This window comes from Myotis nattereri, assembly GCF_964212035.1.
Source record: "Myotis nattereri genome assembly, chromosome: 10".
Lineage (NCBI taxonomy): Eukaryota > Metazoa > Chordata > Mammalia > Chiroptera > Vespertilionidae > Myotis > Myotis nattereri.
The window spans coordinates 59,743,209-59,766,997 of NC_138085.1; the positions used below are offsets into that span (position 1 = coordinate 59,743,209).

The 23,789-nt window shown below is 45.1% G+C and overlaps 1 protein-coding gene across 2 annotated transcripts in view; it reads right to left on the reverse strand.

Annotated features, from left to right (window-relative positions):
• The window catches only part of PRKCE (protein kinase C epsilon), a 444,584-nt gene that overhangs the window by 29,804 nt on the left and 390,991 nt on the right, over positions 1-23,789 (reverse strand). For both annotated transcript variants that reach the window (XM_081100552.1, XM_081100553.1), the window contains one exon: positions 2,416-2,554. In XM_081100552.1, coding sequence (XP_080956678.1) covers positions 2,416-2,554 — 139 coding nt within the window. The remainder of the gene's footprint in view (positions 1-2,415; positions 2,555-23,789) is intronic.

Genomic DNA, 23,789 nt, shown 5'->3' on the forward strand with positions numbered 1-23,789 from the left:
CCTGGGATCTCAACTCTCAGGTCTATGCTTTGCCCACCTGAGTGCACACCCCAGCAGCAGAGACAATGGAGCCCCATTTATTAGCCAGTGCCTGTGGTGCTAAGGGCTTTAGAGGTCTACTTCCACAGAACCTTCCCCGCAGCCCTTGCTGAAGGAAGCAGTATCTTTATCAGCTGTAACTTGACCACAGAAGACCAGGGACTATTAGCCATTTCATATGTAGTGGTGATTCTGCAGAGTGGGCACAAGTGCAGATGGGAAGGAAGAGTGTCTGGGCCTCTTAAGTCGGAGTTGTTCATTGTGGATCTCGCCAATGGAGTGTCTTCCATGAAAGTTGTGTGGGTGTTTTGTTCATCAGAAAGTGAATGGTTGTCTTGGGCTGGGTCCTTAACACTACACTAGGCTGTCAACCCTTTGACTCTGGCATCAACTAGAGGGACTGGAACCAAGCATTCGGATGATAAAGGATGAATGAGGAAGATACTGAAGAGCGGGTCCCAGTTGAGAGCCATGGCTTTCACTGATTTCTCCTTGAAGGTTAAATTCCTACTATTCCTGCTGGGAACACACTAGCAGAGACTGACTGAAATCTCTACTCTTCCAATCTCTTAAAAGGCAAACATTTTAATGAGAACTTACCTATTACTTGATCCTCACTTCCCAGACCCTCCGCAGGCCGTCTCTCAACTGTCCTTCCCTCTCACTGTGCCCTCTGATCCACATGGCTGATGCCCATCTACTTCCTGGGACCATTCTACACTGGGAAGCCCTTCATGGGTCCACAGGTCCCACAGGATAAAGACGATCTTCCTTAGTCCTTTATGCTAACCTCATTCATGGCTAAGAGCACTAAGAAATACTGTTCTAGCTACACTGTTTTCCTTTCTTTAAAAAGGCCAAGAATGTTCTTATCCCTTCGTCTTTGCTCATGTTGGAGTGTCCCAAGTTCTCATTCATATATTCACTCAACAAACCATTACTAAGAGCCAGATTTGTGGGCTGAATCCGGGAAGTACCCAGATTAGAAACAAAGCTTCTACCCTAAAGGATTCATAGCCCAGGGATGCTGAACCTCCTCCCCTGCCCACCCCCACTCAATCCTCCCTATTGTTTTCAGGAATGTTCCCCACCCCCACCACCAAAGGAAATCCTGCTAATTCTTTACAACTCAAATCATTCACCAGGTGCTCCAGAAAGCCTGCCCTGATCCCTGAGGATACCATCTTGTGTTTCTTGTACCTACTGATTCTACTTAATTAGTTGTTTACTTACCTGTCACTCCCTCTAGACCGAAAGTTCTTTTAGAAGAGTGACCATTGTCTATTATTTCTTCCCACACTGCTTTGTGCCTAGCAGGTGCTCAAACAATGCCCACTGAGAGGAAAGGGAATCTAAGTGTTCTAACACACCTATCCACCATGGGCAATGCTTAATGGGGATTGATGCTTTCTTACCATCTTCCATGTGTCACAACCCTCAAGACCATTTTTATTAAGTATGTATGATAGGCTATGTCTTAAATCTGAATCATATCGCACTAGGTCAGTGGTTCTCAACCTTCCGGCCCTTTAAATACAGTTCCTCATGTTGTGACCCAACCATAAAATTATTTTTGTTGCTACTGTTATGAATCATAATGGAAATATCTGATATGCAGGATGGTCTTAGGCGACCCCTGTGAAAGGGTCGTTCGACCGCCAAAGGGGTTGCAACCCACAGGTTGAGAACCACTGCAGTAGGGTATTGCTTAGTTGGGCATGCTTGAAAAACTCAAGGCAAACAAACACTTTATGATGAATAAGACATCTAAACAACTTTCACAAAAGGCGTCCCATTGGTGAGGCTCCACAGGAACATCTCTGATCTCCATTATAATGAGGCAGTTAATCTCTTCTTTTTCCTCCTCCTCCTCCTCCTCCTCCTCCTCCTCCTCCTCCTCCTCCTCCTCCTCCTCCTCCTCTTTGATCCTGTCTTCTCCCTATGTAGAATCACCACTACACTAGAAATGGCAAATTACTCCTGGTTTCCCTGTAGGCAATTATAGCTGATTAAGTTCATTGTTGCCTTTATCAATGGTGCTCCTTTATTCTGGTTAGAAGTAAAAACAATGATACAAGTCAACAAATTTCTCTTGGTCCTAGCTCCACTGGTAGTTCTGGACTGGAATAAAAGAGAAATATTTAGGAGGACCTGCCCAAAGTTGAAGAATGATCTGTTACTTTCTGCTCCACCATTCTCTCCCCCATCACCACCACTTCCTTAAGGAAAAATCAGCAAGCATATCTCCTTCTTCCCTGGAATCCATCCTGGTTTTCTAGAGCCTTCACCCAGCACCACCAGGTGACCCAGTCCATGGGGGTGAGCCCTGGCTCAGCTGTGGCAGCAGGAGGAGGTGGCCCTTGCACAGGGTCTTACCTCGGGAGCGATGTAGTCAGGCGTCCCACAGAACGTGGTCGTCGTCACACCGTTCAGAATCCCTTCCTTGCACATCCCAAAGTCGGCCAGCTTGCAGTGACCTTCTGCATCCAGAAGGATGTTGTCCAGTTTCAAATCCCTGCAAGATGGACCAGAACCACACGGTTAATGCTGCACTCATCCCAATGCAGTCTTCTTGAGTTGGAGAGAGGCACACATCTCAGGGAAACCTGCTACAGAAAGGAATGTCTTGAGGAGGAGGCTTGACCTGCCAGCAATCAAACTCAGTCCCCATCTCCTGCCCATGATGGCCAACCCCCAAAGCTGCCTCCACACTCTCCAACACGATGGAGGAGCTTCTGCAACCCGAGGACTGCTGTGCTATAATACAGTTATTACAGCTATTAACTAGCTATGAACAGTATGTGCTGAAATTCCTATTATTTAGACCTTGATATGCCCCTGCCTTTGTGAGTTAACCACGCAGATCACCTAAAAGAACAAGACTGACACATGTGAACATCAATGAGTCAGATGAAACCACAGAAGAATCAGATGCTACTTTATGGAGCATCAACTCTGTGAGCTGTTGCATTTCAGGGGGGCGGCGGCGGAGGGGGGGGGGCGGCGGCGGAGGGGGGGGGGCGGCGGCGGAGGGGGGGCGGCAGGGACAGCTAGTGCAGGCAGGAGGGCTTCCAGGAAACAGTGACTCTCAAGAGGAGCCTGGATAGACGGGGAGGTTTTGAAAGAGAAAAGGTGAGAGGGTGGGGAAGGTCAACACAGGAGATGCAAAAGGTAGTGAAGAGACCAGTGAACTGGGTCCCAGTGAATGGTGAGGCAAGGCAGGCATGTTCAAACCACCCACGAAGAGCCTCCAGTGCCAGGAAGAGGGGTTGGATGCTCACGCTGAGGGCAGTGGGAGCTCTGCCTGTGTGTGCACTGGGTACTTGCAAGATCAGTCTTTCAGGAGCAAGCAAGCTGAGTGGGGGGAGGGTCTGGGCAGGACGGAAGACACACTGGTTGCAACAACCAGGACATCCAGAGCCCCGGTGGTTCTGTGCATGAGAGAGGACCCTGGTGGCAGCTGGATCAACTGGTGCAGCTGCCTCATGGCTTGTGTTACAGTTTGGGGATCTGTGTAAGATCTTATACAAAATCTGGGGTTCTGGGTAAGAATTCCCTACCAAGCAAGTCTGCAAACCCAAGACCTATCCCACAGAAGGACCTAGACTCTTGAATTGAGGTCCCCCCCCCCCCCCCCCGGGACTTCCTCAGGAGCCACTTTGGGGTAGGTGCTGGGTCGGGGGGCGTCTTAAAAATAAGGCCCAGTGTCCTGCACACAGACCAAGAGGGGCCTTTCTCCCAAGCCTGTTGGCATCTGGACTTGAACTCCTCCCCCACCAGGAATCCAGGCCCGAGTGCAAAGATGGGGCAGGAAGCATTGGGGCCTGCCTGCCTTGCACCCGTGGCCCCATTTCCACTTACAGCTGGGACTTCTTGAGAAAAGAGAACTAAAACATGCTACTCTAAGCAGATGCTCATGCACTGCAGAAAGAACAGTGAGCCCAACCAGCCCAGTCCCTGAGGTTGGGGTCCCCAACCCCCCTGGCCACTGTGTGTAGTCAAGGCTTAGCTTTGGCTGGGGGTGGAGAGCAGTGACATGAATACCAGCGTGGCTCCGGCATTCTGGGTTTTAATCACTGTTGTGGCCTGGACCTGGCAAAGTCACCTTGATGCTCTGTTACCTTATCTGTCAAGTCGGACCAGATACATTCCTGCTCCTAGGCTTGGCCCTGTATGTGAAAAGTAGCAGGTCTTCACTACTGTTATTCCCACTTCCTTCATGAGGAAACTGAGTGAGAGGGAGCCAGGTGTCCTGTCTGCCCGCCTGCAAATGCTGGAGTCCTTGAGAGGTGGACATAGGCCCAGTTACTGCCCTTTCACACTCTCTAATCTCGAGTTGCCTTTCCAAGACCCAAGCGCAGGCATATTGACCATCATGGCAACACCCATCGTAATAGTAACAATAATAACATGTGGGAAGCACCATGGTCTACAAACTACACTGAGCAACACTGAGAGTTAGAAAGAGCACATTCAGTTATCACTATGGCAGAAACAAGTGAATACAAGCCGGAAGAAGGTAAGTGGTTTCTGTAAGGTGACAGGTCCCCAGCTCCGGAAGCTGCTCTTGCCTCTATGTGCTACACTTCTTTCAATGCCAGTCACCAGTCCCAACCCCAGCTTTTTTTTTTTTAATCTTCACCTGAATATTTGCTTAGAGAGAGGAAGAGAGAGAGAGACAGACAGAGAGAGAGAGAGAGAGCGAGGTCACCTCGATTGGTTGCCTTCCATACACGCCTGACTGGGGACTCAACCCACAACCCAGGTGTGTGTCCTGACTGAGGAATAGAACCGGCAACCTTCCACTGCATAGAATGATGCTCAACCAACCGAACCACTCTGGCCCGGGAGCCCCAACTTTTTAAGGACCCCACTTGCCTCCGCTCAGAGCACTCTCTTTTAAAGCCTTTGTTATGTCATAGAAAGGACTAGTTCTAATTTGTATGAATGGAATAGACTCAGAAGATTCCACACCAGCCTGAACCTTGCCCTTGGCTCAGCCTTTCCTTCAGCTCAGGGCTCCTACTCAGGGCAAGAGAAGGTGGGCTGTCTCCCTTCTCCCCACCTCCTGCTCTTTCCCTGCCCTGGGCCAGAGGCACTCCTCTTGGCTTTCAGCGCTGCCTCCTCACTAGAGGCCTAAGTCTCCCTGGGAAGGGGCAGGGGTTGGGAACAAATGTTTCCCGGCCGTGCCTGCTCTGAGGCCCAGCTTGCAGGGCAGGGTAAGTGGGCTTCGTGTGAGTTCCCACAGTGATCAAGTCACAGCCAGGGACGCAGTAGGTGCTCGTCAAATTTGTTCACTGGCAGCTTTTCCAAGAAGGTCTTCTGCTTCGATCTGAGTCCCTGTTGGCTCGGTTCTCAAATACAAAGCAGGGACTTTTGAGGATTGGGGACATTTCTAAGGAGGTGGTCATTTCTTTAATAGTGGGGAAAATGCAGCAAAATCCCTTTATATATATATATATGCCAATGTGACTAGCCTTTGCTTATTAGGTTTATCTATTAATAGTTTCATGTACTTTTTTGAATAGATAATACATTCATAAAATCCACAGTATAAAAGGGCATATGGTATATACTCTCCCTCCTGCATCTGTTCCTCAGACAATCCCTTTTCCCCCTGAAGGCAACTGCTTTTTATTTAACCGCTGTGTATCCTCTTCTTCACACTTTATACATGAATGAGAAAATGTGAATATATCCTGCATACCCTGGAGATATTGTGGGTTCCAGATCACAATAAATGAGTATCACAATACAGTAAGTCACACAATTTTTTTGGTTTCCCAGAATAGAAAAGTCATATATACACTACCCTGTAGTCTAAGTGTGCAAAAGCGTTATGTCTAAAAAAATGTACTTACTTTGATTAAAAAATACTTTATTGCTAAAAATGCTAACTATCATTGGAAGCTTTGAGTCATAATATTTCTGCTGTTGGAGGGTATTGCCCAAGTAACATCAAAGATTACTGATCCTAGATCAAATAACAAATATAATAAGAAGGTTTGGAATATTATGAGAATTACCAAAATGTGAAACAGAGACACGAAGTAAGCAAATGCTGTTGGGGAAAGGGCACTAATAAACTTGTTCAACACAGTGTTGTCACAAACTTCAATAGACACAATATCTATTAAGTACAATAAAATGAGATATGCCAGTATTCACTTACTCCCTTTTAGCTAAGTGGAGCTTACTAAATGCACGCATTCATACCTTACCTTTTCCACTTAATATATAGTAGAGATCTTTCTGTCTTGGCACATAAAGAGCCTCCTAATTCTTCTTTAGGGCTGCATAACACTCCATCATATTTACTGGGGGGCATTTAGGATGAGTCTAATACTGTGCTATTACAAACAGGGCCACAGTGAATAAGCTTGTATATGACATCTTGCATAGCTATGAAGGTAATTATACACACTTCCTAGAAAAGACATTTCTGAAACTGATAGTACAAGAATGGATTTCCATGGATGTTGCCAAACTACCTTCCTTAGAGGCTGAACAATTCACTGTTCCATCAGCCATATAAAATAGTGCTCGCCAACATGGTATGTTATCAAGTTTCTGATAGTCTGATAATATCTTAGTATGTGCTTAGGTTTCTCTATAAGTCTGAGCATTTTTCATATATTTTAAAGTGATCTGTATTTTCTTCTGTGAACTCTCTGTTGCCTATTTTCCTTTTGTGGTGTTTGTTTTATATTGATTTTTTTGGAGCTCTTTCTATATTAGGGACAAACTTGGTATTTTGTCCTAGTTTACTGTTTTTTTTTGTTTTTTTTTTTGTTTTTTATTATTATTATTAGTTAAGGTATTACAAATGTGTCCACATCCCCCCCATTAACCCCCAACCTCCCCCCAACACACAAACTCATGCATGAGTTAGTTTACTGTTTTTGACATTTACTTCCTTTTTACTGCTGAGAGAGAGAGAGAGAGAGAGAGAGAGAGAGAGAGAGAGAGAGAGAGAGAGAGAAGCATTAATACTTATTTATGCTGGTTGATTCTTGCGTGTGCCCTGACCAGAGACTGAACCCTTCACCTTGGTGCATTGGGCCGATGCTCTAACCAACTAAGCTACTCTGCCAGGGCAGCATGTACTTTTGACATTGCTTGCAGTGGTTTTTGCCAGGCTGATATTATTTATTTTTATGTAATTGAGTTGATGTTTTATTTTTATTTTGGATTTTAAGTCTTAATTTGAAAGGGCTTACCCATTTCAAAGTTATAAAAGCATCCTCCCAAGGTTTCTTCTGGTACTTTGACGCTTTCATTTTATAAACTTGTCTTGATGTATTTGGAATCTGTCCTGATGAAAGGTGTGAAGTAGAGATCCAACTTTGTTTCCAGACATTTAGTGAGTTGTCTCAATTCCATATGTTGAATAGTTCATATCTTTTCCTCATTGACTGAAATACCACCCCTATCAAATGGTGGTGCTAGATCTCTGCATGTGTTTGGATTTATTTCTGTACTCTTCATTCCATAATATTGATCTATACCATCCTTTTTAACTGATTATAGGTTTATAATATGCTTTGACGTCCAGTAGGGCTGAGCTTCTTATTATTCTTCTTTCAAAATTACTGGCTACTCTTGCTTGTTTATTTTTCCAAATGAACTTTAGAATCATCTGTCTAGTTTTTTAAAAATATCCGGGTGGTGATTTTATTGGGAACATGTTTAAAGTTACAAATTAACCCAGGGAGAATTGATATTTTTATGATGTTGAGTCTTCCTATCCAATAATACTATTTGTCTACTTCTTCAAGCCTTGTCTATGTCCTTTAGGAGAATTTTAAAGTTCTCCCATATAGATCTTGTACATATCTTGTTACATTTTATGGCATCCTGCTGGCTGTCCCAATATCCATTCTCACTTACTTCCTTAGAGAAAGAATTTTGTTTAAAGCCATGCACATAGCCACACAGCTATAAAGTAGAATTCAAAGCCTTCCTCAGAGCTGGGTGTGGTTATGTGACTAAGTTCCAGCCAATCAGATGTGTGACAGCCTCCTTAAAAGGAAGAGCCTTCCTCTGCTGTTCTTTCCTGCCTCTCTCCTGTGGCCTGAATGCAGATATAATGCCTGGAGCCCTAGCATATGCTCCTTTGACCAGAAAGACAAGGACCAGGCCCCAGGAATGGTTGCTGGAATGCCACCTCCAGATAATGCTCACATGAAAAAGAAACAAACATATCTTATTTAAAGCACTGTTGTCTGGGGTTTATATGTTAATGGCAACTGAATTCACTTTAAATAATCCAAGTTGTTATTTTATATTTTAAATTCTTATATAGTAAATGGGGTCTTTTCTTCCATGATATTTTTTTTTTTTCCTAAGTATATACAGTCTGCTGATTTCTGCTTATCAGTCTGTGCCCTGCCACTCTACTGAACATTATTTTTACAGAGGAGTTTTCCAGTTAATTCTTCCCAGATTGTCCAAATCACCTGTAATTAGTAATCACTTTATCTCCTTCTTTGCAGTGTTTATATTTATTTCTCTTGTCTGATTGTGTGGTCTAGAATTTTAAGACCAATGCTAAATAATGATGGTGATAGCAAGCATCTTTGATAGTCCCTGATTTTTTTTGGCGGGGGATGGGGGGTGCAGGGAATGGAACCTCCGAGCATTTCTTCCTCAGGCAGAATGTCATTTTCGTTGCCCCTGTCACTTGGCACCCAGATTGAAGGCGACCTTACTGCTTTCCCCACCAGAATAAGGACCTCTGAGAGCTGCCATGGAACTTCCCTTCCACCCCAGCTGCCAGAGGGCCAAATGGGCTGTGGGGAAGAGGGGAGGGAACAGGCCATGCAGAATCCCTTCAGTACAGGGTTTCTAAACCTTGTCACATTGGATTGACATTTGGGGCTGGATAATTCTTTGTTGTGGGAGCTTTTCTGTGCACTGCAGGATGCTAAGTAGTATCCCTGGCTTCTATGCATGAAATGCTATTAGCAAAAATATAAATAAATAAGTGCTCTCAGCATCCCCCCCCTCCCCCCGCAGTTGTGGGCAGTTCAAACTCAAATGCCCCTTGCAGGGGCTCTGGTGGACAACTACTGTTCTAATCTAAGGCCCCAAGATGGTCTGGTCCAGGTCATGAAGCCAAACAGGAATCTGGGAGCAATGCTCTGGTTTTCAGGACAAAGTGGCTGTGCCTGGAATGTCCCCTGCCATTTTATCCCCAGGAGACAGCAATCCAGCCCCTACCATCCCTGCGAACATCTGAAATGTAGAAGGAAACTCAGGCTCAGGAAAGGTAAGTCACGAGGTTGCCTGGCTAGTAAGAGACAGAGTTGGGCTGAGTCCGTAGGACTGTCCGTGAGCACCTTTCAGATCAGATGTGCCAGTAAAAGCCATGAGTTGGAAATCTCTAACTGCTGATTGGACCTAAATTCCTTTGGGCTGGGAAAGGAAGGATTCGTTCGTAGTGAGAAGGGAACAGAGACCGGGAGGTCACAGTCGCTGACAGGGAAGAATTGATTTAGAAGACGCATGGTATAACCAAAGCTCCCTTGGGATAGGAGCACAGATCTCTCCCAGAAACTCAAAAGATAGCAAGAGAGGAAATTCCCAAAATAATGTACCTTTAAAATTTTTTTTATAAAACCTGAAGGGGGAATAAAAAGAACTAGCAGTTAGTTTTATGAAGGGGGAAAAAATAGCTTATCTTCTAAGACCAACCGTGCTCCTTTATTAGGGTGGGAAAGGGAAAGAGATCTGCGAGGAAAGCAAACGACCCGAAAATGAGTTTCTATGAGGTGGGGGAAAATGTTCTCATACTGAGGGAGCAGTGATAGGTCAAAGTATACTTTCCTTTTAACAAAAGTATACTTTCAATGTGATAAAAAAATCAATTGTTGATATCTCTAGAAATATCGATAATTTCACTTCTAGGACTTGCCCCCCTCATAGTTATCTGTGCATCTCACTCGGTGTCTGGCTTATGTATAAGCAGTTGTGTCTACATGTCATCATCTCAAATGCTGGGCGGCTCCTCCAACTTCTCTCTTCCTGATGTTCAGGTCAGAAGTGAAGGAGTTCTGACGCTGAATCATAACTCTGCTATTTACTAGCTGGAGGATGTTGGGTTGGTCCAAACTATCTTTGGGACTCATTCTCCTTATCTATAAAATGGGGATAATCTTGCCATCCCTGAATGAATAACAGAGGCGAAGGCTCTAGCACAGTGCCTGGTACATGGCAGTTACCTCAGAAATTCCGACCTCTCCAGCAATCTTCAACAGGCATTTCTTAAAACACACATCCCTTGTGGGGCAAGTCACTAGATCCCTAGCAACTTTTTATTTTTTGAAAAATACTTATTACCTTCTATTGTGTATAAGACACCGAGATAGACACTGTGGGATGAAAATAAAAATAGAAAGCTTAAATTTTATCACATGGGGGAAAGGAATAAATGATATTTAAAAGAGAGAGCAAGAGAAAGAGAGAGAGAGAGGGATAGAGAGAGGAGGAAGAGAGGAAGAGAGAGAGAGAGAGAGAGAGAGAGAGAGAGAGAGAGAGAGAGAGACTGAAACTTTTAGTCTAGCCCAGTGAGAACATCAGGGGTCCTGTCCTCTGGGCCCAGGGAATGACACTACATGGGTACACCAAGTGCCCAAGGGAGAAAGCATAGCAGAGGAGGTGGGAGGGTTGCACAGGTGTTACTAATCAGGGTTGATTGACAGCTTCCAGATCCTGGCAAACTTCTCAGGACTTGGGATGGCCATGCTGCGAGCCCGGGCCTTTCTGCAGAGCAATGGGAGCTGCTGTGGTTGCAGCTTTAATTTGTCCCTCTGCTCTTGGATCACCATGCACTGTCACTCCCTTATCTCCTTGACCACCCACCACAGTCCTGGCAGGGGTATCACCATCCACACTTTATAGACACAACGGCTCACAAAGGTGAACAAGGGACCTGAACTTTATAAGTTGGGTGGAGTCCTGTTTTCTTAATACAGCACCTCAGTGGTCTCATCTGAAAATTCATCCTTTCCCATTTGTAAAATTTCACTTTCCCAACTTGCCGGCAGATTCCCCAAGAATAAGGGCCAGAACACTCTTCTCTGTAAACCACACAGCATTTAGCAAAGGGTTGGCACACATGACAGCCTTCACACATAAGAAAACATTGGGGGGGGGGGGGAGTGTTTTGCTTGATTTGAAAACTCGCCCTAAGGGAGGGACCCATAAGTGTCTGTCTTCACTCCAGTGTCTGATGTTCTTGCTCCCTCGCATGCTCAGCCTAGGCGCTCAGGCCTGAGTGCCACATTAACGACGGCAAATTCTTCCATTTACTTAAAGATGAAAGATTAGAAGTATTACTTTGCGGATGCCAAGTATCTGGATCACCAGAGAACAGGCCCTCGGGAGGTTATGAAGAAACCCTGCTTGTTTTTGGACAAACAGTGGAGACTTGTGAATGATTGTGGTTAATCAGATGGGAAGACAGGCTCTTGGCTGATAGATGTTACCAAACACCTTCAGAAATTTGACAACATATTTAAGAGGAAGACAATTACCCCCTTCAATATAGTCAGATGCCCCTCAACCTTGTGGCAAATGTTGGTGACTGACTAGCATATTCCGCTCGGCTTTCTCTGCACAGGCCCCTCCCACCTCGCCCAGGAAAGCCAAATGGCTCAAATCCCACCCAGGCCAGACAGGATGATCTGCGAGAAGCCTAGGAACAATGCACCTCATGCCTCTCCATCAAACAGAAAAGCATAATTTGCTTCAGAGACAAGATAACTGATTTCAAAATTCTCCACCGCAGTGCTGACACCTGAGAATCAATGGTCATATTTCACTCTGGGCCAGTCTGAAAGGAACCCCTTCTCCAAGCCTTCAACAGAAATAGCTCAATCATTTAGGAGCAAAATAATAACTACTTCATATTTTTAAATGCTTTTGTATACCAGGCTCAGTATTAAGTCTTTTACATGAGTTATCTCATTTTATCTCACAAATAGCCTATGAGTCTGGTAGGACTATTATTATCCCCATTAAAGATCTGCCTGGGGTTACCTACCTGGCCCAGGACACAAAGGTGATAAGTAACAGAGTCTGCTCTGTCTGACATCAACTCCCATGCTCTTAACCATTTTGCTCTGTGGCAGGAGGAGGAAAAATAAATTGTATCCACACTCCTGCCCTTTTTTGGGATTGAGAACACAGTTGATACTGTTGGGGTGATGGTTGTTTTTGACTCATAGCAACATGGTTATAAGACATAACCGATAATGCCATTTTGACCAAACAGATGACCTGGTGTCTGAAGAGAACAGACCTCCAGCGACTACAGTGACAGTTGGGAACCTGAGGTGTGAAACAGCATCCCCTTTCACAGCCAAAATAAATACTGGAATTGTACCTGGGCATTAAGACTTGGAATCACGGCAGAATAACTCATCTGATAGCATGGTTGTCCAATTATTTATTTTATCCACAGCAATGAAAGCAAATTCTTATCCTTAATACTCATGGATAATAACCTGGCCTCCACTGATGGAAAATAGGCCTTATATCCCTAGCAAGTGGTGTGGGCTGCCCTGCCTGTCATGATACTATACCTAGGGCCCCATTCCTCTCCAGGCTATCAATCAACTTGCATCTCAAAATGGCTTTCTCTGCACATTTGGGGTTCAGTGTTCAGACAGGGGCTAAGGACAGTGGTGACTTCAAGCAAGCCGCTTCTCTGAGTTTTACTGTCCTCAAATATGAGATAAGATGGCTGGATGAGTTAACCCCCAAGGACCCCTCTCATCTAAGGTCTGGGAAGCAAAGGAGCTGGATTTCATGAAGCTTGAACTTGCAATCCTGGCTGTTGCATGTTCAATAATGTTTCCCTTTCCACTTTGGAGCAAACCTTTCCCAGCAGGCGTTTTACACAAAATGTGAATCAGATGAAACTCTCCTCTTGTATTCTTCAATGACGCCCCATGGACATGCTTCCTAGAATGGCATGAGAGGGCTTTGCAGTCTCCACCAACCTGGCCTTTTAGTCTCATACCTCACCACACTCCCTCGCAATCCAAACCTGGGGCCTGTGGGAATTCGGGGATGGGAGAGTCCCAGATGTGTGAGTCTGTCTCCTGCTCGATGTCCCGGCACAGGCCCCACTATGAGTATCTATCTTCCAGAATAGAGTCACGAGGACAGGGCCTGGAAACTCCCCAGTGCCTGATGCATCCTAGCTTCTCAATACCTGTTGGGCAAATGGATGAAGGAATGAATGAGTAGAGAGTTGATTTGCAGACCGCGGCCCCAGGCAGCCGGATGACTCGGACAAACATTTCAGATAACACATGGAACTATTAAAACATCGAAGGCTCAAATCATCAGAGGTAGCTGAATTGGCGGTTCTCTCGAAACTTCTAATCCCTCCTCCATTACATTCAGGGAGAACCCCTCTGCTACCTTCCGTGGTAGTCACAGTAGAACTCAAACGCCCCTAAGTGGCTATTTGAGGTTCAGTGATGCCTCACTCTGGCTCCAGGGCTGGCCCTCCTCTCCCCACCATTTGGTGCCACCTGCCCCCTCTGTCCAGCCATGGGGTCTCCGACAGTTCCCCAAGCACGTTTGCCACATCCCTGTTCCCTCTCCCTGGAGAACAAACTCCTTGGCATTCAGGTGTCGGTCTCCATGCCCTTTCCTGAAAGGAGCCGCTCTTGCCCACCCACTGCCTGCCCCAGCCCCTTACTTTAACCCCAGTCACCTTGGTCATTTCCTTTGCAGCAGTGATCATAGTTTGTAATTATTTTGTTTGTTTATTTCCTTGAGTTTTACTCAGTGAGATCCATGAGACCCGGGACTGTGACTTCATGTTCATAGCTTAGTCCCCAGAGCCCTGCAAAGTGCCTGACACTCAATGTTCATTGACTGTCTGGATAAGATAATGGGCAGGATCTGTATTAAGTCCATTTGAATGACCTTCCAGTTAATGGCATGATTACAACTACTAATGTAATGCACTGCCTACTTGGCCCTACTATGTAATGCTCCACGATATTTACTGAGTTATCAGTCTGAGTCCATATTTGTGCTAGGTCTTGAGCACGCTGAGAGAGAAGACACAGCCCCTGTCTTCGAGGAGGGGTCTGGAGGGAGCAGGGGATACGAGGCAAGAATACTCAGGATGGTAAGTTCTACACCAGTGGGACAGAGAGGACACCACCATTGCCCTTAGAAGGCAAAGGCTGACGGTCTCGCCTTTTTTGGGCTCAGCGATTTGTAGCTGGAAACCCAGCCAGCATTCTGTCATCACAGAAAGGGCCACTCCAGCTGAAGGACCAAGAGTAACCTTTCTGGGGGCGTGCCTGGAGCCTGGCGGAAGTAGAGTGTAGAACACTACGCAGGGCCCAGAATTCCCGGACGCGAAGGCCAGCAAGCCGCCTTACAAGCTCCTTTGTCCGGAGGAGGAGCTGCCAAAACTAGTGAGCCTGCTCTCCCATGCGCAGCCCCACACGGAGCCACGTGCTAGGAGGGTGGTCAGCACCTCGCAGGTCACCCGGCCCCGAGAAAGCGCTGACGAAACACAAATGAAGCTCCACACGCGCTGAGGGGGATGTAGGGAAAGCACGTCTTCCTGTGAAGGGGGGGTCACCCAAGCTGCGGAGGACATCGGAGGCCTCGTGCAAGGCCAGGAAGCTGAAACGGACTGACCTCGGTGGGGACACAGAACAGATTTTATTACTCTTAGAAAAAAAAAGTCTTACATTTATATTTGTTTAATTTGGCCACGGAAGGTATTTGCTTTAAGACCGTGTGGTGCTTTTCAGCTCATCAGAAATGTGAATGGGCGCACGCGTGTGTGCGCAGGCATACGTGCCGCTTAGGGTCTAGGGTTGTGGTCATGCCCACACGTGTATCTACGGACTTAGACCTACGGCTAATAAACAGGGAGAAGACAGGTCCATGAGCATTAGGCAGATTAAGAAGATCCCTGTTTTTCATCAGAGCGGACACGTTCTGGTAGATTTTACAAAGCAAAAAGAATTAGAGCTAAAGACAGCCTCCATTGTTACACTTGATGACTGTTTACTGGGTACTTACCATGTAGCAGGCAGGTCCAGGTTTTGGTGTGAGGGCAGGGGTCTACCAGTAGTTCAACCTGCACATTCTGAGTCTGAGGTGCCTTGGAGACATCTAACTGAATAGGATGAGCAGGTGGTGACACATGAAGGTTGGGGCTGGAGAACTAATGAGCTGGGTGAAATTTTCTAAGAGGGTAAAGTGAGAGAAAAGGAGCACGCTAGCCCTGGTCTGCGAGCAAGTCCAACAGTTAATGGGCAGGACTTGCAAGGGAAGAACCAGAGAGGAAACTCCGAAGACTGAGTTGACCAGGAAGCCGAGGGAGGGGGAGGACCTCACCCATGCGGCATGTCAGTCACTGACACGCTGTCTCCAGTTTGGTGATTCAGCAGTTCCCAGATCTTTTTATCCAAGGGAAAGAGAGCTATTTGTCTTTATTTGTAGTTACTGACGTTTTCTCTTTATCCTTTGAAATTCCAATTTAGAAATAATAATAATAATAATAATAATAATAATAATAATACAACAATAATATATAAATGGCATTTTTTAAGAAAAGACTTTCCAGATCCATACAGGTATCAAGTGCCAGAGACTGCAAACCCACCAATGGGAAAGAGGAAAGGAATTTACAGAATTCCACTCAGACTGGAAAAAAACACCCCAATAATTCTGTAAGTGACATTGGGAGACAGGACCTTGTACAAGACAGTAGCTGTCGCCTTGAAAGAACTTCCATTCAGAGAAAACCTAATAGAACTGCATGTTCAATTATTGGGTGCACTGGTGCCCCAGCCCAACAAGAGCTCAGTTTCCTGGGCCCTTCTCTCTCCACCCCAACAGGCCCATTGCCTTCTCGTCCTCCCGGCCACTCCCTACCTACTGCTCCATCTGAGGGGGAGACTGTACTCCAGATACTTCCTTCTCATAAAAATCACCTTCCTCCAAACTATGAGCTCTCCTGAATAACTTGCAGATCTGTTCAATGTCATTAAGGTAAGGTGGATACCATAGCTTGATATGCAACTTCCCCCAGAGAACCCCATATGGTGATCAGATGCATAGACTGATCAGAAGACTCTGGAGAGTTATTGGGGGAGACTCTGGAGAGTTATTGAAGGAGATGGGCACCGCTTTAATAGCTGCTCAAATCCTGGCTGGAGTGACCACTGACTTATCCTTGCCTCTGAGTTCAGCATGAATCAGCCACTTCTTTTTTTTTTTTTCTTAACCACAGGACCATTCTTGAAGTAGGATTGGGATTGCTTGATGTTATTCGGCTCAAATTCAGAGTGCTGTGCATTCCCTGGCTTAGCTGGAAATCACTGGCTGCGTTTTATCCTCACACTAGAGCAGGTGGTTTGGGCACAAATGTGGATGAAATAGTCAGTTATGTTCAATGGAGGGAGGTTCTTAAGGTTGACCCATCTCTATTATGGGAAAAAGTAATAATCAGCTTTAAACAGTCTCTCAGTTACAATCAAGGTCATGGAAGTATACTGAGGGCCTTGGGATGTACATGCAGAGCACAGCAGACCCTGAGATTTAGCAAGTATAGCTTTACTATTCTTTAGCTACCCTGAGGGCCCATGACAAGGAGCAACTGCTACCTGCATCAAGGACATATTTTAATTTGGGTTTTAAGAAAGTCTGTGTGTGGTGTAAGCCAGTTGGCCAAATGAATGAGTACAAGCGAGTAGAGACAGTGACAAGTTCTGTGAGAGAAATAGTTCTCAGCCAGAAAGCAACTGGTTTGACCCAATTAAGCACAAGGATGTGCAATTGGTTGGTGGTTCAGATCTGGGACAAACAAGTCCTCCAAAAAGTCTATTCAGAAATAAAGAAATCATGATTTGTGAATTTATTTTAGCAAGTGCTATGGCACAAACAGAAACTTTAATGAAAACTAAAAAGGTGGTTAAAATGCTCCCTCCCTCCCTCTCCCTCTCTCTCTCTCTTTCTCTCTCTCTCTCTATATGTACATATATATTTGTAGTATATTAATCACATGTATTTTATTACATTCATCCTTTAATTATATATTATTCATGTACTTTATTATATATAATTTTTAAAAATATATTTTGATTGATTTCAGAAAGGAAGGGAGAGGGAAAGAGAGATGGAAACATCAATGATGAGAGAGAATCACTGATCAGCTGCCTCCTGCACACCCCATACTGTGATTGAGCCAGCAACCCGGGCATGTGCCCTGGCAGGCAATTGAACCTTGAACTCCTGGTTCATAGGTTGATGCTCAACACACCAGCTGGGCCATATATAATTAATATATGTCATTAATATAGAGATATAACTATATAGAGAAATGTTGGGAGTTTGTGTTGCCTGTGTATATAAAAGTAAGTATATGTATAGATGCAATCAAGTAGTTAACATGTTGTGTGAGAATGAGCCCAGGCAACATAAAATTCTTAATCTCTTTTTCTCTCATATATTAATCATACAACTTTATTGTGTGTATATATAGTAAGGCATATATAATAAAGTACATATACCTAATGAACATACAGTATGATTAATATATGCAACATAGAGGATGTTTAAAGTTATTCATTGCTTATATATAGGGTGTCCCAAAAATGTATACACACACTTTGAATAATTATGAAAACGGTGTTTATTAAAACACCTTTCATTTTCAAAATTGAGCTATCAGGTGTTAAATTATGTATTTTTGGGGGACACCCTTACCCACAATAAACTATATGTGATAAAGTATCTAGTATCATTCATATTTGTAATACATATTTAGCATAGGTATCTGAATGTGTGCATTTATATTTTATATAATACATGTACCTATAGTGTATGTTTTCTATAAAATCAATAGAAGTTTAAGTGATTTCTTAGCTTATATTTGGTGTTAGTCTCTTCCCAAATTTGCAATATATTTTTACCTACTGCTTTATATGAACAGAGATTAAAAAAAAACAACAATCACTCTTGAAGGCTTAGAGTACACAAATGTAAAATCTGCCATCTTTTCAGGCTAAAAAAAATATCACTATTTTCATGTGCTAACAGCCCCAAATGGAGGTTAATTAAACAAATGTCAATTTTCTAATCTGTTGATGACTGTCAAGCAGTTTTTATTGCCAGAGATTAGCTGTTAAGATATACATACCCACAACCATGCCTGCTATTTTCTGAAACATAAAGGTTCTGATTTAATGGAAAATCACTGCAGGGCACAAGTATAAACTGTAAAACAATTAAAATCATAAATCCAAATGGCAGCAATTCCCAGTGAGTCTTACAACATCAAACTAAGCAGCTGCCAATCTGAAAAGCTCTGCCCTGGGCTCTGCAGGCGAGCTGGCTGGAGCTGGGGCTAGAGATAGGCACGGGCGGCTTCCAGTGGGTGGCCTCCAGCGAGAACCCAAGGCTGACCCCATGGGACAGTGGGATGGTCAGCCCCAGGCCTCAGAAGATTCCAGGGCAGAGGCTGACCACTGGTTTCTAGCCAGCTTGTTTCCCTTTCATAGGAAACGCCATTCATTCATGCATTCAAATATTTACTGAGCAACTACTGTGTGACATGTACTGTTCTTGGCTTATAGGAAACCAATTCCCGGCCTTCATGGAGCTTCCATTCTCTCGTGGAAAAAGACAATGAACAAAATGATAAATAACATGTTAAGGAAGGAAACTGCTATGAACATTTAGGCTGGGGTTAACTCTGATCCATGTTCCCTGTCTCTCTTCCATTGCGTGACAAGTAATTATTGAGTACCTTTGAAGTGCTCTGGACTTTGTGAGATGACTTGCAAGAGATAGAATTCTAAGACTTGGCATCTGCCATCCACAGAGGAAACAAGGAGAAACCCAGTAAGCTACCGTGCTCAATGACAGCGTTTAGTGGGTATTTACCAGTGCACCTCCCATGGATGATCTCATTTCATTTTCTCAAAAACGCTCTCAAATGGGTCCTATCACTCCCACTTCAGAGATGACAAAACTGAGACTTAGAGAGGGGAAATATCTTGCCCAGAAGTCCACAGCTGGTATGGGGATGGTAACCAAGCTTTGCGCCTTGCAGGGGGAGCTCCTAGGCACGCCCTCCACGTGTGTCTACACCAGGTGGTGGAGACAGTCTGCACTGAGGAGTTTCTGAGAAGCTGCAAGCTCCTGGAAGAAGGTCCCACATCTGCTGCATTGTCCACATGCTCCTCGGGTCCACAGTGCCTGCCCCAGTGCGAGTGCCAGGAGAGGTCAGTAAATACTGCCTGTCTGGTCCTGCTCTGGTGGTCTCACCGCAGGACTACCCTCATTTCCATCCCAGTCGGGCTATAGTGTGTGGTCACTGAGTCTTAACTTCTCAATAATGACATTTCATTGGTTTATTAATCTTATTTGTAATGCTCAGCCAGAGGACTAGGAAAACTGGTTAAAGATCAAGGACACAAGAATAAGGGAACGTTTACCAAAACAGGGACTCTCCATGATGCCACTTAAGGATGAGTAAGGCTGAGATGCCCGAGAAGACACCGCACAGACATGAGGTGGAAGGTTTCTCTGGCTCTGACTTACTAATGCTGTGTGAATACAGTGACTGAATCTCAGAGCCTCAGGTTCCTTACCTGTAAAACGGGGTTAACAGTACTCATTTCAAAGACTGACTGTGATGTTTACTTGAGATGATATGTAAAGAATGTATTACAGTTTCCGGCACAGAGTGGGTGCTTGACAAATAGTTCCAATTCCCCTTCATAGCAGTTTCCAAACTCGACCATTCAAACCACTGTTTTCAGACTCCTCCCTCACCCACAACGAAATGACTTTCTGTCCCATGAACAGGTTTGAATCTCGGCTGTTTTTTCAGACTGACCGCATTGCAAGTGACGCTGTAAGGGAAGAGCACAATGGCAACCACCACCAGAAGGGGAAGCCAGAAGGCGGAAATATAAAAAGGAATGCCAGAGCAGAGGCTGTACTCTCGCTGCTTTGATTTTCTCTTTATTTCACTGCAGCAGACTTGGTCAGGGGTAGGTGAGCAAGTTATGGAAGGCCACGAGACACCAAGTTTTGACCCTTTGGAGACTGCCTGTGACCTCTGAGGCAGGGGCATGAAGGTGAAGGGACTGTGAGCTGACCAGGCTGTGGTGTCCCCTGGCCATGGGTAAGAGGCATGGCTGTGTCCAGCCTCCTTGGACCCCACCCATTTCCAATTCATTTTTCAACTTGCCCATTGAATCTGCAAACTGTCCCGTCTCTGTTCAGCAAATTCATTTTCTGTGCAAGTTAGCCAGAGCTAGGCTTGCTGCTAAGAGCCCTGACTGAATCCCTAGTCCCAGGCCAGTCTAAAAACTCACCCATCAGCGGTAGCAGGCTGCCCTGGCAACAGCCACTCACTGCCAAAGGGCTTACAAACTGGAACTCAGAAGCCTGGCCAGTGTATTTTGAGAGTGGAGAGGCCCTACTGGCCTCCACACTTTCACAAGGACCTGCTGATCACCTGCTATGCTCACAGCACTGGCTGAGAGGCAGACCAATGCTGTGAATGGCAGTCATGGGCAGCAGAACCAGCAACACCAAATGCATTAGGCCTCCGTGCTCTGAGAGAAGGCTGGGCAGAGAGTAGACACTCAATATATGTTGACATGACCCATGCACATCCAGAAGCTTAAAGTCTCTACAGCTGTTTCTAGTCCAACTTCAAAATAAGAGAAAACATTAATCATATTATTAAAACCTGGGGGAGTCATTTCGGGGACAGTGTATTAAAAGGACTCTAAGAATACAGGGTTTTGGCAATATGCGAAGAAAGTATCAATGACGAATTGTTTAAGGGCAAGGATCAATGATTTTGAACCAAATCTGGAAGCAAATAAAGAATCGAAACTGAAGCTGCAGAGTTAACAAGGCCCAAATTGGCAGGCTTTCTGGACCTCAAGCCTTTCTATTTCCATACTTTGCCCCTCACCTTCTAGGGTAAGGGTCTGGAGGCTTAAAATAGCACAACTTATTCTAATTCTTAAAGCCAATAACAACACCCATATTTCAGAGGAGCTCATGGAGGGTAAGTCTATAAATGCCGGGCCTTAAGAAAACCAAATTCCCACATAAAAAAAAAGCTAAAGGAGTTCATCACCACCAAATCAGTATTAAAGGGACTTCTCTAAGAAGATAAGGGAAAAAAGGATCAAAATATGAATAATAAAATGGCAATAACTACACACCTATCAATAATTACTTTAAATGCAAATGGATTAAATGTTCCAATCAAAAGACACAGTGTGACTAAATGGAGGAGAAAACAAGAGCCATACATACACTGCCCACAAGAAGCCCATTTCAGATAGAAAGATACATAGACTGAAGGCAAAGGGATGGATAAAAATACTTCATGGAGGCCCTGGCTGGGTAGCACAGTTGGTTAGAGCATCATCCCGATATGCCAAGGTTGCCAGTTTGATCTCTGCTCAGGGCATATATAAGAATCAACCAATCAATGCATAAATAAATGGACAACAAATTGATGTTTCTCTCTTTCTCCTCCTCCTCCTCCCTCCCTCTCTCCCGCTCTCTCTAAAAATCAATCAATAAATAAAATTAAGAAAAGATACTCCATGGAAATAGAAAAAAAAAAACTGGGTAGCAATACTTAGACAAAATTGACTATCACAAGACAAGAAACAAATAAGGACATTTCATATACAATAACCAAGATATGGAAGCAACCTAAGTGTCTATCGATAGACAATTGGATAAAGATGTGGTACATATATACAATGGGATATTGCTCAGCACAAAAAAGAATGAAAGCTTACCATTTGTAACAACACAAATGGACCTACAGGATATTATGCTAAGTGAATAAGTCAGAGAAAGACAAATGCCATATGATTTCACTTACATGCGAAATGGAAAAAACAAAACAAAATAAACAATCAAAACAGAAACAGACTCATAGATACAGAGAGCATTTTGGTGGTTGCCAGATGGGAGGAGGGTTGGAGGCTGGGTGAGAAAGGTGAAGGGATGATAAGAAGTACACATTGGCAGTTACAAAACAGTCACAGGGGTGTGAAGTACAGCGTAGGGAATACAGTCAATGATATTGCATAGTGCCAGGGGGGTACTAAATTTATCGGGGGAGCACTTCGTAAGTTATATCAATGTCTAACCACTATGCTGGACACCTGAAACTAATACAATATCGAATGTCAACTGTAATTGAAAAAAATTTACAAAGAAAACTGTAAATTAGCGAAGTGTGACTCCAGTATCAGGAACTTTTCCTCGTTCCCTGCCCTTTCCTCAGTGGTGCCCCTCTCCTGGGCCAGTGCCTGCTCCTCTATGCTCGTCCACTCTCTCCCAACCAGCTCCCGGGAGAGGCTGACCACAGTGCTCATCCTCTAGTAGTGAATGCTCACGGGGAGAGGGAAGGGCACGCCCCTTGGCCAAGGTCTTACCATGTATATCCCGGGTTCTGCATCCCAGGCACTGTGCTAGGTTCTGTGGGGGAGACTCAAGGATGTTAAGAATGCGTTTCCACCAGGAAAATGTTTGAAACGTGGCATTAAAATGGGGAGCACATGTTTAAGTATTAATAAAAGTCAAATCAAAGGTTAAACAGTAAGTGTTCACTTTGGGGCTTTTGCAGACACTGTTCTCTCTGCCTGCAACACCCTTCCTCGTCAGTACCCCTTGACTGGCCAGCTCCCCAGCCCCGCTTCACTGGCCAACCCCCTTCACTGGCCAGCCCCCCTCCACTGGCCAGCCCCCCGCCTTGACTGGCCAGCTCCCCAGCCCCGCTTCACTGGCCACCCCCCCTCCACTGGTCAGCCCCCCCCTTCACTGGCCAGCCCCCTCTTCACTGACCAGCCCCCCCTTCACTGGCCAGCCCCCTCTTCACTGGCCAGCCCCCCTTCACTGGCCAGCGCCCCTCTTCACTGGCCAGCTCCCCCCTTCACTGGCCAGCTCCCAGCACTTCCTGCAAGAAGCTCTCATGGGCTCCCCCAGTAAGGCTCAGTGCCCCTCCTAAGGGAGTCCCAAGACACCTGGGCCACCCCTGCCATTCACGACAATGAAATGTGAATGTTTACCTATTTGTCTGTCTCCCCCATTAGGCAGTGAGGTCCACGGAGAGGGGATGAAGGACAGGGGGAGGGGCTGCGTCAAGTTCATCACTATCCCCACAGAACCTTGCACAGTGTCTGGGATGCAGCAAGCACCTAATCCATATCTGGTGACTGACTAAGAATGAACACAGGCACGGAGAGTTCTCTGTGGGCGGAGGGGTCGGCTTCCATGACGGTGCTTTGGAGTACTTACTAAAGAAAAATGCATTAAATAATTTCCTTCTGGAAACTCAGCGTTGCCTGTGCCACAGCTTGGATGCCAATCTGATAAAACAACACTGCCTGTACCCACACTACAAGAACCAACCTGTTGGGTGATTAGTACCCTGGCCTGGCAGCCCCAACCCTGCTGCATACAGCTGCTGTGCTGTTTGCACAGGTTAACTTGCCTTAAATAATTTTTAATCATTTACAACAGGCACTTCATTTATACAATGAAGGCACATACAATCCGATTGTGATTCGTGCTCCATTTTGTTGTGGCGGCGATCGTGTAAGGAATGGACTTGGATTTTCCTGCTTATTTAAGCCTAATGTGAATGAGTACGGACTCGTCATCAGAGAGCATCTGCTTTTCTCAGAAGGTCCTTACTTGTG